Source organism: Carex rostrata, chromosome 5 (genome assembly GCF_964058835.1).
Source record: "Carex rostrata chromosome 5, lpCarRost1.2, whole genome shotgun sequence".
NCBI classification, from domain to species: Eukaryota; Viridiplantae; Streptophyta; class Magnoliopsida; order Poales; family Cyperaceae; genus Carex; species Carex rostrata.
In genome coordinates, this window is record NC_135922.1 from 15,131,775 (window position 1) to 15,151,624 (window position 19,850).

The following is a 19,850-nucleotide window of genomic DNA, read 5'->3' on the forward strand; positions in this document are numbered from 1 at the left end:
ATATATAGTAAGGATTGGGTGCTATGGATAGCATAGAGGGCTACGGTGCTACAGCTCAATATTCGAGTTTTCAAAATTCTAACGGTCAATCCGAACCGTTCATCTTATTCTCCATATTAATATGTATTTGGAGACCAAATTTTACATTTTTTTACATTTTTTTACTATTTTTTTAGCTAGGTAGAAAATCACTTGATCTAAAAAATTATGCACCATTCAGATATTTGATTTTCTACCTAGCTAAAAAAATAGTAAAAAATTTTCAAAAAATGTAAAATTTGATCTCCAAACACATATTAATATGAAGAATAAAATGAACGGTTTGGATCGACCATTAAGATTTTAAAAACTCAAATATTGAGCCGTAGCACCGTAGCCCTCTATGCTATCCATAGCACCCAAGTCTTACTCTCTCTCTATATATATAGATGAGCTATGGTGAGCTATAGAGTAAAAGAGATTTTTTACTTCATAGCAAAAAAATTTTATTTTAAAAATTCAAACAACCGATCCGAACCATTCATCTTGTTCTACATATTGAAATGTGCTTGGAGACCAAATTTTACATTTTTTGAAATTTTTTTACTATTTATTAAGCCACTTTGAAAATAGCCGATCCGGTGGTCCAGAAATTTTTACTGTTTTTACTGTTCACAAGGATTTTCAGATTTTTCAAAGTGGTTTAATAAATAGTAAAAAAATTCCAAAAAATATAAAAGTTACTTTCCAAGCATATTTTATTATGGAGATCACATCTAACAGTTTGGATCGACGATTTGGACTTTCAAAATGAAAAAATAGCGTGGAGTACAAACGCGTTTTACTCCGCGTCTCACCGTAGCACATCTATATATATATATATATATATATATATAGAGGAGGGATCAAGTTACAACACTTGAAAGTTACAACAAAGTTACAACATCATTTTTTTTCATTTTCAAAGTCCAAATCGTCGATCCAAACCGTTAGATATTCAATCTATATTAAAATGTGCTTGCAGACGAAATTTTACATTTTTTGAAATTTTTTTGCTATTTATTAAGATGGGTACAAAATCGCTGTTTTTATTAAAATTCTGCACCATTAAAAACAGCAATTTTGTACCCATCTTAATAAATAGCAAAAATATTTCAAAAAAATGTAAAATTTGGTCTGTAACCACATTTTAATATAGATTGAATATCTAACGGTTTGGATCGACGATTTGGACTTTGAAAATGAAAAAAAATGATGTTGTAACTTTGTTGTAACTTTCAAGTGTTGTAACTTGATCCCTCCTCATATATATATATATATATATATATATACGATTTTCAAACCTAATACCTCCAGAGAAGAAAGACAGAGAAAATAAAATAATAGAACAGATGGCACATCACAAAATACTAAATTCATAAATACATGTGTGTATATATATATATATATATATAGAGGAGGGTTCAAATGCCTCCATTTTTTGTGCCTCCATTTTTTAAAACTTTAATAATTCAAAATTTAAAACTTAAAAGACAAAATAAAACCATTGGATGTGATCTACATCATTTTATTTATGCACGTGCAAAAAATTATAGCATGTCAATTTTATTTTGATTGTCATCAAGAACTTGTAAAAAACGCACTAATGTGGATGATTTCTAGACGTTGATTTTTGAGCTTATTGATTCACATAAAAACAAAATTGGAATGTAATGATTTTTTATGAGCACATAGAGAAAATAATATAGATCACATCTAACGGTTTTATTTTGACTTCTAAGTTTTAAATTTTGAGTTATTAAAGTTTTAAAAAATGGAGGCATGGTGAAAGTACAAAAAATGGAGGCATTTGAACCCTCGTCATATATATATACTCGTATTATGCCCGTGCGTTGCAACAAGACATATTATAAGAGAAAAAAATTATGAAAAAATATTCAATAAAATTAAGAATTATTCAAAAATTGAGGGACATGATCTTTGAATAGAATTATATGATTTTGTATTTTAATTACTTTGAATTGTGATCTCTTATAATAATTTGATGATGTGATGATTATGTATTTCAAGTACCAATGATTTGAAATAAGAGCTTTCTAATTTTAAATTAATTTGTACAAAATAGAATACCTGATACAACTGATTAGATATAATACCCATGCCATAAGCAAACTAAACGAAGAGACTTAAAATTTTTTGTGACCTTTTCAATTTTGTTTTCTTCTCCTTCTTCATGTCCCACTGATTTGTGCTTCTAAGATTTTCATTGTGATATGTATAGATATGTATATAAACAAAATTGATAATATTTATAAAATTCTTACGGCAATAGCTATAGAAATATAGAAGAGAAAAAAGAAAACATAACTATATCGCTAAATTGGAGAGGGATAAATAATGAATGAATAAAATAAGGAAACATATCGCTCAATTTCAGAATTTATTTAATTTTGATTGTAATGCATCATGTGGCAGTACGTGTGGTGAGTATGTTTTTAGTTTAATTTAGACTTCTACACATTATTCAGATGCATTTAATCAAAAGAAGACAAATTATGTAATTGGAGGGCTGAGATTAAATCTGAAATTTCATCTTTCAATCATAGCCATTGGCGGATCGGACACCCTACGTGCTTAATAATGGAATAGATATATATATATATATATATATATATATAGAGAGAGAGAGAGAGAGAGAGTGACTAATGTGTTAGTGTAATAATCTAGAAGTCAATAATACGATAATTGATTATATAAAGCTTTGTTCATGAATTGGATGATTAATATCATTTTGTTGCTTTGAGTATTATTGTATTTATGAATCATTTCGAGTTCATGACTGGAATTGTGAAACTTCATAATATAGATGATATATACTCTAAAAAAGTCACTGACCAAGGTAATTAGCAGGAACACTAATTACCACGATAAGGTTAGTATGTGGATTAAATGATGGTCAAGTTTTACAGACCATAGACAAGGAGTTGTCATTTTAATCACATAGATATATGTTCCAGGAACATGATATCTGACAGACCCCGAATGAAACATTATACGGAATTGTGTTCGTGTCATTAATGTTTTCATTCAGTGTTAAGTTCTAAAGTATGAGGTATTCATCTTTCCTACTAAGAAATGTATATGTGTGATTGTTATCAAACGCTGTTGGTAAAATACAGTTATAACGGTAGCTCTTCGGTATACATGGCTTAGCTGAGGTAGTGATGGTTTACCAAAAGTACTATTGTCCCTCGTATCTCTATACGAGCTATAACATCACTGGGCCCCTTGATAGAGTAAGATTATCAGCGCGCGGTATGATTACAAGAGTAATCATATTTGATAATGTAATACCGTGAACTTTTAAAATTCAGAATTAATGAAAATAATATGTGGTTAAATCGAATAATATATATATACGTATATACGAAATTAGTGACGTGGATGGTGAACAATAATTATACGATTAATTGTGTTAAGAAAGATGAGCAATAGGTGTTATATAAATCATTTAATCAATATCGAATAAGTGGAGGGTTTATTTTGCAAAAATACCACTTACAAGTGGGGCCCCTTTGTCATTCTTTCCTTCCCCCTCCTTCCTTTCCCTTCCTGCGTCCCCACCCCTTCCTTTTCTTTTCCTCTTTTCCTTTGTTTCCGCCAAGAGAGAAAGAACGAGAGAGAGAGAGAGTGAGAGAGAGACACCCCGGTGACCGTATTGCGTGAAAACGGAGATTTAGGAAGAGGAGCTCAAATCTCGCACATCCATCCGTTCCATTGGTAATTCCCCTTCCTATTTCTCTCTCATTTCGTGATTCCTTGTTTTTAGGGTTTCGGTGAAAATCCGTAGAATCGTACCAAATTGATTATTCCGTGCCTTTGTTGTTTATATAGTGTAAATTGACTGATTTCGTGTTCCAAAGTGCAACCAAATTCCAATTTACGGATTTTTCCCAAAAAAATTGATTTGAGGGTTTAAATTGTAAAAATGCCGGAATTTAATAAATTGACCTATGTATAGATCCTAACGAGCACGGCTAGCGGGATTGACGAGCTTACCGAGTCGCGAGATCGCGGACCCTCTGCGTGCCCTACGTAACCAGGTGCGGGGGTTCACGGGATCTGTTTTGGGGTTTATTCGTAGAACTAAATAACGGTGCATATTATTATATTTATGTTGATTGCTTGATTTAAATAAACTGTGCATAGCATGTTGAATCTCTGATTGAAAGCATTTGTTGCCGCATTGCATTAATTGTGATATTAGTGTAATTGAATTGTATAACTGTTTTGATTCTCATGTTGGTACGGTTTATCGATTGTTGATCTGTCGTTTTGAATAAGTGAGTGGAACCACAGTATGACTTGGATTGATTGTGTGAAGTGAACAGTGTATCATAGTGGAAAGTCTAGCTAGCTACTAGACTTTCATCCAGGACCCTTATGCGCATCTGGAGAATGGCCCTAGTGAACCCAGTACCGGTTGGGTAAGGGAAGTGCAGTGTAATTTTAGGTAGAACTGTGGTTCAGTGATTCAGTGATTCAGTGATAGTGTCAGTGATTTCTTTTTGAGAAAAGTGGTATTCTGTTGCATATTCGCGGAATATGCCCGTGTTTATTTTAAGTGATGAATTGATGAGATTGTATGACTTGAAACCAGAAAATAGAACTGTTAAGCCGGAGGCGATAGATAGTTGATATCTGTACCTCATAACCAGACTTATATATATTATATCTGTGAAACCAAATCTTTCTGGAAATTCGTTGATTGATGTTGATGAAATGTGAATTGAAATCCGTTTGAATCTATTCCTGGTACATGTGCATTTATTGTTATTGGTAAATAAATAACTCGATGCCCTATTGCTAGTGTATTTAGTTCTGGTGATGGATTTCGCACAAATCCAGTAGCCCTTTAAATTCCGCACTGAGAAAACGGATGACAGGTTTTCTCACCCCCTCCCCTCGGGGAATTTTTCCCTTTGAATTGATATGTGCAGGTAAACGCGAGTGAAGTGGGACTCGGGCTCGACACGTGAGTGTAGGCCGGGCTAATAGGTTATGCCAAACCCTTTTATGTCCATTTTGAATGTGTAGTTGAACCCGTAGTCGGTTATTTTGATGTATAGGTTATTATCGAACCGTATTATGTTATAAAACCCTAACGGTATGTTTTAAATAGTTGTTATGATTTAAATGTTGAAATTGCATTTTTAATGTCATTAAAAGGTCCAGTGAATGGGGAGTAATTGTTTAATCATACGGGGATTTGATCGGGTTTGAAAACGGGGTGAAATTTCACGAAAATGGGCAAAGGAATGAAAAACAGTACCCTTATTGCGGGCCGCAATAACCCTATTGCGGGCCGCAATGAGAGTAGACAGAGAAAAGTTCGCAGCTTAAAAAGCCAACCAGGTCATTGCGGGCCGCAATAAATTCATTGCGGGCCGCAATAAATTCATTGCGGGCCGCAATAAATTCATTGCGGGCCGCAATAAATTCATTGCGGGCCGCAATGAATGGAGGCAGAAGTGCTGTGCAGAGGCTGGGAATTTTGGAATTTGTTGCGGGCCGCAATGAATGGAGACAGAGGAAAATTTCAAAGGCTGGAAATTTTGGGAAGTGTTGCGGGCCGCAACAGCCCTATTGCGGGCCGCAATGGGGATTCTGAAAAATGCTGTTTTGAGTATAACTTAGCCAAATTAAGTCGGATTTGAACCAAACTTGTTTTAAATCAAATCATATGATAATTTGACTAATCTGGACCGTCGGTTAAAGGATTTTCATGCCATTTGACTTCTTTGAAATCAAAATTCTCCGGGCTCTATTGAGCGGTGCTTCGTAACCTCAGACAACGCTCGCAGGGGGCTGCCGCCCCCCTGCCACCCCCCGCATACTAATAGAATCGGGCCCACACACATAAACATAACGTTTTATATATATATATATATAGATCTGCATGAACAAACCGCATTTTAAAACGAAACTGCGCGACCCCCTGTTCCGGGGTGTGACAGATAATCTGCTCAAGATCAAGAAAAGATTAAGTTTACAAGGATGACACACACCTACCTTGAAACTAATTTGATAGCTATGTGACAAAAGAACTGACACAAGTAAATTGTTTACTGGATCATGATATTGTACTATACAGCATCATCTGTGTAATTGGATGGTCATGATGTATACTGCCAGATACCGCTCATGATTATAGAAGTTAAAACAGTTTTAATTCTATTTACCAACATAACACAGATCCTATCGGGTCACACTATATAGGAGTTAATCGGAGAATCTTATTGTGATTGATTATAAATTGGTTATAATCAATAGTAAGATGGTTATAATTAATTATACGTGTTATAATTAAATTATAAATGTTATGTAAAAATAACAAGCAAAAACATTGGTTAATTTATAAACGTGTGTGACACGTTGTATAAAAGTTAACCGGTTAATTTATAAATGTGCAGGACACGTTGTATAAATTATCGAAACAACAACCGCAAGAAATATAATTGTTCAGAATAATTATACAAATATTATTTGTATTCGGGCCGAGGACATTTTGGTCTTTTCACATGTCATCCTTATCCACATGACACGTCATCGATCTTATCCACATGACATGTCATCATCCTTATCCATTCAATGTCATATCTTGTAAATAGGCATATGTTGAGGGATATTTCTGTCTTTTGCGAACCTCCTCAAAAACCTATAAATAGAGGGGTGCATGTAGAGAGAAAAACCACTAATTCACTCGTATCGTTTCGTGTCGAAACAAATCGGTATTTTCTCTCTTTCTCGGTTTCTCTCCCAAATAGTGTTTCGGTTGAGAAAAGAAAGTTATACGTAGTTGACGTATAATCTTGCGGGTTGTTGTGAAGTATATTTACGGGATTGGTGAATAGTGTTTTCCCAAATTTCACGGTATGTCAGTTTTTCTTATTTGTGAAACTGAGTAACCGAAAATTCATGTTTACGGGTTTTCGTCTTTTCCTTGTGAATAGTGTTTTTGCAGAATTCCGCAGTTTACGGTATTTCTGGCAAAAGAAATAAACCGCTCTCTGGTTAGTCCTGGTGGATAACCTATAGAGACACCATACGTTTGGTGCTCCGAGGAGAATCATTCCCATGATGTAGCTCTACTCGCTCGGTCTGCATTCCAACTGTGATTTGGAAACAAGGTATAAATATGTTATATTAATTTATTTAATTGGTAAGTAGATTAAAGTTTTAGAAATCAATCATGGAGTAGATATGTAAAAGGATTAAATTGGGTTTTGATGTCAAAGGAATACTGAAGGTGGACCGTCTTGGAAAGTTTCCTGACATACCTCGTTTAATCCTTGGCTTAAGTTAGAAGTAAAATTTTTGTTTTACGTTCTTTCCGCAGCTTAAGCCTAAACGGGTTTTGGTTACCCCGAAACCCAACATAATGTGCATTCGTATGCATATGGCCCAATATGCATACGGTCCAAATTTGAAATTTCGAAATCCAAAACGTTGATCCAAACCGTTCATCTTGTTCTCCATATTAATATGTTCTTGGAGACCAAATTTTACATTTTTTGCAATTTTTTTACTATTTATTAAGCCACTTTGAAAATCGCTGATCCAACGGTAACAGTAAAATAAAAAAGCACCATTGGATCAGCGATTTTCAAAGTGGCTTAATAAATAGTAACAAAATTCCAAAAAATGTAAAATTTAATCTCCAATCACATATTAATATGGAGAACAAGATGAACAGTTTGAATTGGTCATTTGGACTTTGAATCCAGTGATCTATAGTTCAATGCAAAAAAAAATACCAATGCATTGTAATGTATGGTAGTCTTTCTCTCTCTATATATATATATATATATGAGAAAAAGTTAGGTATTAGTAAAATAATAAGTGTGGTAATTACGTTTATTTTTTATTTTTAGTAATATTTTTGTCATATAAGTAAAGAAGAATTATTATTGTTTTAACAATTTTCAAGGTCACTTCTTTTTATTTAATTTTTTTTTTAAATGAAGGATGGCACGAATTCTGTCCTTATATTTTTTTAATAAAGGGTTTCTCAATTTGCTCGTTTTTCGTATTACAAATAAGCCAAATTATTTTCACACGCTTGATCAATTAAAAATCTAAACCACAAAAAAAAAAAAAAAGAAGAAGAAGAAGAAATGATTAGCAATAGGCAGGGAGAATATATATGGAGACAAATAGGCACACGAAAGGAGAATTTTCAGTACCAACTAGCTATGGTTATTCTTGGAGAAGGTTCTATTGAGCAGTCTTAATCTTGAGCATTCTATTTGACTTTTAGGGTTTTTATCTGATTAATTGTTGCAATTTTAGAGGTTACTTTCCAAGAAATCCATAGTCAATAAAGTGATAAACTAAGTTATTTCACAACCTCTCAAGTTTTTTCTCCAACCTCTTTTTCTACTTCCATTGGTTTATTTCACATTTAAGCCTCTAACCTAGGCCACCATTTGCCAGTCATATATCTAGAGAATATTAAATCATAGGTATATATTTTTTTTAAAGAATGTTCTTTTCATATCAGATTTTTTTTTAAAATTAATGTTTTTGAAAATTGTTTGCTTTTTTATTTTCCCTTGAATTGTTTATTCCATTCTAGAATGTTCCATTCATGTTGGATTACAGACATTGCTTAGCACTAAAGTTTAATTTAGCATAGAAGTTTAAGCATTATACATAGTTCATTTTAAAAAAATTCCAATCCAAAAGAACAGTATATATTTTGACATTTTCTTTATAAATTATTAGGTCAAAAAAGTCCATGCACAAGAGACTTCATGAACACCATTTATTACAAAACTATTATTTTGTTTAATTATTTCAAAATAAAATTACATTTATTAGGTAAAATTTTCACATGCACAAGATGATTCAAGAACACATTTTATTACAAAACGATTACTTATTTAATTATTTCAATATTAAAATTATATTTTTTATTAGAGGAGGGTTCCAATGCCCCGTGTCTTTCATATCTCATTATACCTCATATTTTGTATCTTCATTTTTAAAGTCTAATATATCGATCTAAACCTCTTAGTATGATATTCATACTAAAATATGCTTAGCGATGAAATTTTATAATTTTTAAAAAAAATTTACTATTTTTTAAGATAGGTAGAAAATCACTGCTTTTGTAGGGTCTAGATATAGTGATTTTGTACCTATATTAAAAAATAGTAAAATTTTTGCAAAAACTATAACATTTCATCCTCAAGCATATTTTAGTATGGAAATGATGTTAAACGGTTCGGATCGACAATTTAGACTTTAACAACGAAAATATACGTACAATATGAGGTATGAAAGACATGAAGTATTGAAATCCTCCTCTTATTATTATTATTGTTATTATTTTCTTTGCTTATAGCATTGAACTATTATTGTGAATAGTGCGTACGTGCGCTTAGTGCATTAATCGAAGGAATCAGATCTCCTGCCCTCTGGGGTGCAGGAAATTTCTGCCCCCAGAGTCACTACGGAGTGGACCCGGTTACTGTTAAAGGGTTTAGGGTTAAAATAGTTTTGGATTTAGGTTTTAATGGAGATTCACTCTGCAGTGACTCTGGGACAGAAATTTCCTACCCCGGAGGCAGACAATTCGGTTCCTTAATCGAACTCTTTTACCATTATTTTATTATTATTATTATTATTATTGATGTTGTCATTAATGATATGTTATTCTATTTGGTTAAGATAGAAGCCGTCACGTCACCTTTAGAAAGTTTCAGAGAAAGAAAATGATTTATGTCATTGTTGTTGTTCAAACGGAGATAATTTAATTCTAAAGGGTGGTAAAAGTAAAAATAATTATTCCAGAAAAAAGTGGAACAAATTCAAAGGGACCGAGTAATTGGACTCGGTACCCCCTATTACCCCGTATAAGCCGTGTTTTATAGTATTTTAGTCTCATTTCCCCTTTTGATTTTTGATTTTCTGTGGCATGAATATCTGAGTACTTGGTATTGTGATGCTTCTTGAAATCATTTAAGATCATATCCTCTCTTAATATAAACAAACAAAATCTATAGATATCAATGGCTGGGGATCGGATGTTTCTGATTAGGGGTGTTCAAACGGTCGGTTCGGTTGAATCAAACGGTTCATATGTGACATCTAACTGAATTTGATGTGATACCCATCATAACATCTTTTTTTACTGATTGACTGATGATATTTAAACAAGGATTATAGCCTTTGTTTCATTGCCACATAAAGAAAATTGTTTCATTGTCAATATTGGAGTATGGCTATAAAGAATCCTTTGTTCTAAAAAGTATATTAGTTATGAGCCACACCAACTTTTGAATCTACTTTTATAATCAAATAAGAAGCACATAACCTTAAAAAATAAATAAATTAAAATCTCACAAACAACCCCACCAAATTTGAAAGCCTCAACCTTTCCCATACGTATACACACCTTCCCCTCTCCTCTCATTTCTTTCTCCTTCTCTCTCTCTCCAGCGCATTACCTACCATGAAACACAGCCTTTGTACACAAATCCAACCAAAACATCAATGCCTCTTTATTTCTCTTTGCTCTTGCTGTTGCCGATCTCTCTCTCAATTCCAGTTGCTCTTTCTTCACCTTTCTCCACTCTTGCCATCTCCAGACTCCACAAAGAAACCGTAGTTTGTGCTCTCATGTCGAGTTCTTATATTTCGTTGACAGCCTATGACCTTACTTGCATATCCTTACCAAGTGGAGACACAATAAACTATTCTGCAGAGAGTGGTGGCTATGGCGACAATTCTTTTGTTCAGTACTCGGCCTTAGCAACTGCCGATGATTTCTTATGTGGGATCCAATCACCACCAAATGCAAAGACCTCCATGCTTTGGTGGTCTTTTGAAGGCGACAATCCGAATGACCCGTGGGATAAAAAAAGGGTTTACTGGGGCCCACCTTTGCTCGCGATATCATCTGGAGACTCTCATGTCTGCGGCCTGAAAAATGAGTCGGGTGGGTCAATTGAATGTTGGAGGTGGCCGGAATTAGATATCCCCGACGGCATCGGTTTTAAAGCAATTGCGGTTGGTGGTGACTTTGTTTGCGGTATTACGAGTTGCGGCGGAATCATAAAGTGCTTTGGCAACAAGACAGATGTAGTAGGCAAAGAACCAGCAGGCAGTTATAAAATTCTCGCTGCCGGGTCACACCATGCGTGTGCAGTTAGCACTGCTCATAACTTAACTTGCTGGGGTTTGGGTGCACCCAAAATTTATCCAGTTCCTGATGATATGCGGTCTATGTCTCTTGGTACCAACATTACTTGCATCTTGACTTCCAATGGAACAGTGAAATGCTGGGGAAAAGGAGCGGCGCCTCCACTGAAGGTAGCCAAGTTGCAATTTGTTTCAATTGAGGCAAAGGGTGATTCGGTTTGCGGTGTGTTAATGGGGAACTACTCGGTTGTTTGTTGGGGCAGCAAGAATTTTAAAAACAGTTCTTTCGTGTATGATCGAATTCTACCGGGCACTTGCGCACCGGAAACGAGTTGCCCGTGCAGGTCCCTTTCTGGCTCAGCTAATGTTTGTAGTGATGAAGGTTATGTAATTTGTCTACCATGTGAAATTATTCTCACGAATAATAAAATAATTGTAACTCCACCTTCCCCAAATGCATCTCCTACAAGCCCTCCTTCAATTCCCGGAGGAAACAAAAGTAACACTGTAATGATCGCTGGAATTGCCGGTGGTGTAGCCTTGGCATCTTGTGCTGTAATAGTAGGGCTTGTGCTGTACAAGATAGCAAAGAAGAAAGAACAGAGGCCCAATCTGGCACCAAACGATCAAACAGGGGAGCGGCCAAACCCTGTGAGACCGGTTTCATGGCAACCAATAAATGGTTTAGTATTCTCATTTCGGGATTTACATCGTGCCACTGACGGGTTTGCAGATTCAAACAAGATTGGATCGGGTGGCTTTGGGACGGTTTATTGGGGTGTTTTGCCAGATGGGCGCCAAGCTGCTTTTAAAAGAGCGCACCAGAGGCGCCGATGCGATGTGGAGAGTGCATTCCTCTCAGAGCTGGCACTCCTTTCACGTCTTAACCATATAAACCTCGTTGGTCTCTTAGGATTTTGTGATGAGCGTAGCGAGCGTATACTAGTGATGGAACACATGCCGCACGGCAATCTTTACGACCATTTGCATAGGCTTCCTCCTTCTGATTCTTCGCCGCTTTTCACTTCATGGACAAATCGGCTCAGGATAGCATTAGATGCGGCACGGGGGATAGAATACTTGCATTCATATGCGGTGCCCGGAATAATCCACCGTGATATCAAATCGTCAAATATTTTACTTGACGAAACATGGACGGCAAAGGTGTCAGATTTTGGATTATCCATGATTAGAAGTAATGCCGGAACTGGAAGTAGCAGTGCCGTATCGGCTGGGACAGTAGGTTACATGGATCCTGAGTACTACAGGCTCCAAGAATTAACCGAGAAGAGCGACGTGTACAGCTTTGGAGTAGTACTTCTAGAGATGATAACAGGTCTGAAAGCAGTTTTTAAGCCGGGGGAAGATGAGGAGCCGTGCCATGTGGCAGAGTACGTGAAACCGATATTGAATTCGGGTGATACGGCGAGACTCTTTGATAAGCGGGTCACGTTGAAGGACGGCAGAGAGGAGGAGGCAATTAATATTGTGGTGAAACTAGCGGCACAATGCGTGCGGCCCCGAGGGAAGTCACGGCCCACAATGAAAGAGATTGTGATGGAGTTGGAGTGGGCCATGGGCCTTTGCGTCGATGACGAGGATGAGATGGTGGAGGTGGTGCTGGAGGTGGAGGATAGGGGGAGCACCATGAGCACCATGAGCTCCATGAGCACACATCATGAGTTGGAATGACCTGTTGAGATTGTGACACGTCGGCGCCAGCATGGCGAATTGATGTGACATGTGGGTCCATCTTGATCCATTCTGGCGATGATCACATTGTAAATTGATTGATTAAGAATTTGATTTGGAGTTGGTGGGGTTGAGAAACTGTCAATATCGCTTATTTTTTGGGGGTTAGTTGTGAGCTTTTTATCAAAATATTTTTTTTTGTATAGAAATGTAGGCAAAATATTTTACCAGTATAGGATTAGACTAACATTGATAGGAAGACAGATGTGAGGGAATTGTAATTTGTTTTTTTTTTTATTATTATTTTTTGTTTTTCAAAGGACTTGACCTAAATGGCATGGAAGCAACCAACTATGAATAATATAAAGAAGTTTTGGGGCTAATTTTCTGTTGGCGCACTGGTTTTGGTTGGCCTAAATTTATCCTCAGTTTCTACTTTTTAATTGATTGTTACTAATGATATCCATTATACGTACGTGCTGAGATTATCTGTACAGTACCATTTCAATATCAATATATAACCTAACTAGATTTAGAAGATGGAAATAATATTTAATTTTAACATCCACAATTAACAATTCCATCTGTACAGCAAATGGGACACACTATAAGATTTATAATCCTGAAATTCCTGCCTTTTCAAATCTAGCCGTTCAATTTTTTGTGTGCACGCATATCTAAATAACTAGTTTTTTCTGTGCACGCATCTCAAAACAAATCAACAGTTGAATTTAGAAAAGTAGGAATTGTAAGCTACTGTTCACATGTAAGCATCGCAGCAGATTTAGATCCTTAATTGACAGATGTCAAAGATTAGTAGAAAATAGCTATATGCTGAACTTCCTAACAATTAAGTTAGGTAAATTTCCAATAACAATTAATTATATGCTTTCAACAACCAGAGCAAGAGGTATTTTTTTTTTTTCACTATTAATTTTAATAATTTCTAAGTTGGACTATTTCATTAAGAATTAAATCAAGAAACCAGCTAATTAATTACCTGTTTTTCTAGGAGGTTTGGCAGACCCCACCATCTATAATTAATTCTGTTTGTAATTAAGAGGTCAGATCTGTATCTCAACTGTAATCAATTGTTTTTAAGCTCAATTGATTCAGTCAGAAAAATCAAACTTAGTTGACTTGGTTTAGATTATGTGTCATTTGACAGAGTCCCATTCCATACCTTTACTTACACAACACAATATGCCTTTCTTTATGAAGTATGTGTACCATTCCATGGTTTTGAACTAGCTTCTCTGGCAAATTAAAAATTACTACTATACTCCCCACCAAATCCCCTTGATGTGATGTGGATTTTTTTGTCTTCTCTAGAATAATAACTAATTAGTAAATTGATTTAGAATACTTTTTGTGACTACTATTTAGAAACTCTATTTAAAAAAGTTAATTAAAATTTGAATATAATCCCGTTTTTCAGCCACCTGTCATTACAAATTGACAACTTCACATTATGTCTCCACGAGGAGAGTTTCAATATCTCATCATGCCTCATATTTTACATCTTCGTTTTCAAAATTAAAACTGTCGATCCGAACCGCTCAACATGTTATCCATACTAAATTATGTTTAGGGATGAAATTTTTTACTATTTTTTAAGATAAGTACAAAATCACAATTTTTGGACGGCTCAAATACAATGATAATCATTGTACCTATTTTAAAAAATAGTTAAAAATTTTATTTTCAGTATATTTAAATATAAATATTATATTGAGCAGTATAATTTTCATTTTGCAAACGAAGATACGAGGCATTATGAGATTAAAATTGTAAAATATCAGTCGTCAAGTTGGTCCAAGATATGGCCCAAAAGTATTATAGGCTTTATTTCATCTCGCACAATCCTAAGCTGCAGCTTATTGGGCCGATATGGGCCTAAGTTTAGGTGTACACGGTTCTTATTGAACTTGGCCCTTTTTGCTGTTATTTTTTTTTCTTTCATTAAGTTTATTATTCATTCAATGTATCTATAAATCTATATGATGATTCTCTTGAGTCAAATTTGAAACTATGAAAGTGTAAACCCTTTCGATTAATTAATTTTTCCTTAATAGTTTAACGTTTTATTTTCTCTGCCGCACTCGGACCGCTACTCTGGTCTAAAATGACCACTACAACTAATCCTAATAACAAAACCTTAATTTTTTATTCTCTATGTCGAACATTCATATTAATCTGTGTAGTAAGTCGCTGACAGAAGCCTCCACATTTGATGCAGAATCACTCGCCACACATTTACGCATTGCATACCCGAATCAGAGAATTCGAACTCGAGAAAATTTCTTTCTAGTACGCCTGTATTTCTCCTGCGCCTACAGTACAAAGAAATCCGACGACTATCGAATTCATTTCGCCTAAGGTAACAGATTGTTTCCGGTTAGATTATGACTGTCCGATCAGAATTCGCACTAATATTAAAGGATCCCCGTGCATCCTACCTTGGTCCGGATTATGATCGTACGGTCCAAGTATTTACTGTAATTTTCTGTTACCTCAGAGATTCGGACTCCCAAAGAAATCCACCGATTTTCGTCACAAATAAATAAATTATTTTTTCTTTGCCATAGAACTGATGTGTGTGAAGAGAGAGAGAGAGGGGAACGAGAGAGGGGAGGCTCAAAGGCATGGCTGCTTCTCTGAGCTATTTCTCTGGCTCGTCTCTCTCAGCGACGGAGAAGCCATTGATCCCTTCTATCTCTACAAGTAATAACAGGCGCCGTACCAGTGGTGTGTGCTTCTCTAACTCTCGTAGCAATAAACACAAACACCATGAGCGCGTGTCGCTGAGTTCACGATGGAAGTCGCCGTGTATCACTCGGGCAACCAAGGTTTGATAATTGATTGTTTTTTGTTTGTTTGAGGGGTTCTGATTCTCAGAAATATCATACTGGTCATACTGGTAAACTGTTTACCTAAATCTGAGCAGCGATATTTTTCTAAATAAGAAAATTTTAATTTTAATAGGAAATTCTAGAATGTGTTGTGAATTTAATCAGAATTTGACTATGGCATGTCAATTTGTACCACTTTTTTTTTTTGAAAATACTGGTAGCAGCTACACAATTTGTACCCTTAAAGTTGGTATGTCTCTGGTTAATTGTTGTTGATTTCCTGAATTTTAGATTGAAGCAATATCAAAAAAAGAGCCTGTGAAAGTTATGATAGCAGGGGCACCAGCATCTGGAAAAGGGACCCAATGCGAGCTTATTACAAATAAAGTATGTGGTTATATTAATTTTTGCTGATTAGTCACTTAGTCTGCTGAAGCACAATTAAGTATCAGTTATAAAAATTAAATAAACAAAGTTGGAATGCCTGTTAAAATCTTACAATGAGATCCTTTTTTTTTTAAATGTAAGGAAGGGAATTGATGTATTATATGGAGATTTGGTTTATAATAAGCATATGCTATGAGTGCATGTTGGATGTTATATTTATTATGCAGTTTGGGTTGGTGCATATATCGGCTGGGGATTTACTAAGAGCAGAGATTGCAACAGGATCTGAAAATGGCAGAAAGGCCAAAGAATTCATGGAGAAAGGAAGGCTAGTACCTGATGAAATTGTTGTCATGGTACTCTTTTTATTTCTGTTATAATTACTGTTTCTTCAATTGTTCTCAACAGTACCCCTTTTTCTCTAACTTTTTTACACCTTTTTTTTTCATCCAAAATTTTAAATCTTTTATTTTTTTGTTTTTACTTAAACAAATTGAAGATGGTGAAGCAACGGTTAATGCAACCTGATGTAGAGCAAAACGGGTGGCTATTAGACGGGTACCCACGAAGCCTCTCGCAAGCTATGGCTCTTGAAAACCTTGAAATTCGACCTGATATCTTCATTTTCTTAGAGGTTTGGCACCCTACAATAATATCCACACTTCTCCCATGCATTTCTCTATTTTTTGTTCTTATTTCATACACATCTCGTGTACAAGTGCATGTGCTCGCCATAAATGGGTGCGCGCGCACACACAAAAGATGAGGTTAATTTGGTCATTTTTGATCTTGACATATAATTAGCAGTTGCTAAATGATGTTTGGTACCCTGAAACTGGTATGCAAGGAGATAATAGAATATTTTTAGGTTACCATGGTGTATATCGTCTATGTTTTCATACTATTTTCATTAATTTTAATTTGTTATGATGGTTAGGTATCCGATGAGTCACTGGTAGAGAGAGTGGTAGGAAGAAGGCTGGATCCTGTTACAGGAAAGATATACCATTTGAAATATTCACCTCCTGAAAATGAAGAAATTGCATCTCGCCTTACCCAGCGCTTCGATGACACTGAAGAGAAGGTACCATTTTTTTGGTTATCAAAATTGCATCTCGCCTTACCCAGCAGCTATATTCATTTTTTATTCTCTCTCTAATAGGTGAAATTGAGGCTAAAGACTCACTATCAAAATCTTGAATCTGTGATTTCCATTTATGAATCTGTTTTGTACAAGGTACTCTCTCTCTATCCGCAACCCCCCTAACTATTAGCAAAATCAAAACATTTTTTGAAGTGAAATGAAATTTAGAACTTGAATAGACTATATTGTTAAATGAAAAGTTTACCTTTCAATAAGCACTTGAATTGACTAAACCATTCTTTATGATTTTGAGTTTTACAATTGACCCTTGAGCATTGATAATTTTAGGTAAATGGAAATGCATCAAAGGAAGAAGTTTTTGCTGAGATCGAAAAGGGATTAATGTACGTTTTAGAGAACAAAAGGAATTTGGATTCCGCTTCAATAACAGCTGGTACGACACAATAGAGGTTATCGTTAACTAACTAATGGATGTATATTATTTATACATGTCATTAAGGAAGTTAGGTAACTTGAAATTGAAAGGTCATATTCATCTGTAATGTTTCAACTCTCTTTTGTGGAATGTTTTGGTTGATTAAACTGGAGAATAGCAACTAAGAGCAAGTTTATGTATTTTTTTTTATCCTTACATCTATTCTCTGATGTATTGCAGATACATTTGTGAAGTTTAGAATTTACGAATCATTAGAAAAACAGTAGTGTCATCTATGCTTTGTTTGAAAGAAACATAGCTATCATTGTTTTTTTGAAGGCCAAGGCGAAAGCCGCATGAGAGATGGTTCAGTGGGTGCAGCTGTTGTGTATCAGCTCTGCGCCACTGCCTATGCGGCTATGCCTTCTTATCCGCATGCAGCACTAAGGATCGGATCACTCACATAGAGAGGAAATATGTGCTCCGGAGTTGGGTGGGCCATTCTTGCATTTGGGCCCTTTTCCTCCTAGTTATTCTTATTCACATCATCATACCTTAATTTAACAAGAAATATATTATATTTAGTTATTTTAGCAGCACGGCAATCATCATACCGTACTTGTAACATTCTTGCATTTGGGCCCTTTTTTTTGTTTTAAAATTTGTTCAACATTATTGACATTAATTAACCTGAAAGATTTAAAAATAACCGACCCTTCAAAAAATTAAAACTACGTGAATCCTATTAATTGCCTCCTCTTAATTTCCTATTTAAACACTAAACCCTACACTACGCACCCTTTATTTAATTCCCTGCCGCCTCCGTTGATTGTTGTTTTTGTCTCCACCGACCCAACCCTTTTATTTTGATTTATCTCAAACCTCCAACTCTCCATCTCAAAACTTTAGATATTAGTATTTATATATCTCATGATCTAAAGTTATCAAGGCTCCCCTTTCATTCGGGAAATCTGCAACTAAGGTAATTAAAATTATATCATTTGATATTAAATTGGCAGTACAATAAATTGAATTGATTGGGATAAGATAATCAGGTTTATGGGCTTAGAATAATTTTTATCATTGGATTGTATGATTTTAGTTATAAGAAATTATTTATCTGGAATTTATTAGGTAGTATTTTCTTATAAATATTAATTTCATTAATTATAATATAATATGAATTTGTTAGTAATAATCCCTTTAATAATGTTAGAAATCTGAAAATAATATTTATTAACAAGTATTAATCTAATTATATTAATATCTGAAATAATTTGTCTTTGATTTCATTAAATGTAGTATTTACGTTGTAATCATAATATAGTACTTATTTTAAGGTCACGTGAAATTAAGTTTTGGTTATTTCTTTTATAATTTAAAAATATTTCTTAATTTGTTTCTTCTTTCTGCGTGAGAATTATTTATATGATTGTTATAATCTCTTAATAAGGAGAACCATACCAAAATAATATTTCCATAAATTTGAGTCCAATTTCAGAAAGCATATAATATGGACATTACAATATTAATTTATTTAGAAGTAAAGATTTCATTTTCATAATTGTTTACAATTATCTTTTTATAGATCTAAAAGTAAATTCAGTAAAATATAAAATTACATAATCTTTATTTAAATATAAATTTCAGCAAATATAAAACTTAGAGATCTCTTCTGATCAATTATAAATAGTTGTAGAATAAAAATAATTAAATGATTTTCTCGCTAATTTATTGCTGAGTTATTTTATACTAATTTTACGATACATCATATTAAGATTTCAAATTTGTTTGCAAATCAAAATGAATTGTCAAAGTAAAACTAATTAAAGTATAATATTAGGATTAATAATATGTGAATATAATACTAATAGTATAATCAAGAAGTTTTAGACAATGAGAACGAGTGAATATTATACATTATTAATTAGAGGTATATTATTGTAGCAGATTCGTCTTTTAAAGATTTAAACAACGCAAGAGACGATCAAGAAAATTACTTCAATATCAGGTGCAGGTTTCCTGGACTTTTTGTAAAATTATTTACTTATTCCTTTGTGTGCATTATATTTTTACTTATGAAACTGTGCATGTTGATTCGAACAACCCCTTTGGCTTTGTTTAGAAAATAAATAATATGATTATTTCGTAATTAATTAAATGGTGAACCAAATCCCAGGTCATTATACTTTGTATATGTTTCTATAATTGA

General features: G+C 34.4%; 2 protein-coding genes across 2 annotated transcripts; both read left to right on the plus strand.

Moving 5' to 3' along the window:
- Positions 1-10,376: 10,376 nt before the first annotated feature.
- On the plus strand, positions 10,377-13,156 carry LOC144554630 (serine/threonine-protein kinase-like protein CCR4). Its single transcript, XM_078302942.1, has one exon. The coding sequence runs from the start codon at positions 10,540-10,542 to the stop codon at positions 12,877-12,879; it is 2,340 nt and encodes a 779-aa protein (XP_078159068.1). The 5' UTR covers positions 10,377-10,539; the 3' UTR covers positions 12,880-13,156.
- A 2,287-nt stretch (positions 13,157-15,443) lies between these two features.
- Positions 15,444-17,823, plus strand: AMK2 (adenosine monophosphate kinase). Its single transcript, XM_078302574.1, has 7 exons — positions 15,444-15,728; positions 16,023-16,118; positions 16,346-16,474; positions 16,618-16,752; positions 17,056-17,202; positions 17,281-17,355; positions 17,551-17,823. The coding sequence occupies exons 1-7, from the start codon at positions 15,525-15,527 to the stop codon at positions 17,668-17,670; spliced, it is 906 nt and encodes a 301-aa protein (XP_078158700.1). The 5' UTR covers positions 15,444-15,524; the 3' UTR covers positions 17,671-17,823.
- Positions 17,824-19,850: the final 2,027 nt, after the last annotated feature.

Excerpts from the sequence above, each read along its gene's own strand:
- LOC144554630 (XM_078302942.1), top strand. The coding sequence starts at position 10,540 with ATGCCTCTTTATTTCTCTTTGCTCTTGCTGTTGCCGATCTCTCTCTCA.
- AMK2 (XM_078302574.1), top strand. The coding sequence starts at position 15,525 with ATGGCTGCTTCTCTGAGCTATTTCTCTGGCTCGTCTCTCTCAGCGACG. Across the intron at positions 16,753-17,055 it reads ATATCTTCATTTTCTTAGAG|GTATCCGATGAGTCACTGGT; the intron begins GTTTGGCACCCT and ends TATGATGGTTAG. Across the intron at positions 17,356-17,550 it reads ATGAATCTGTTTTGTACAAG|GTAAATGGAAATGCATCAAA; the intron begins GTACTCTCTCTC and ends TGATAATTTTAG.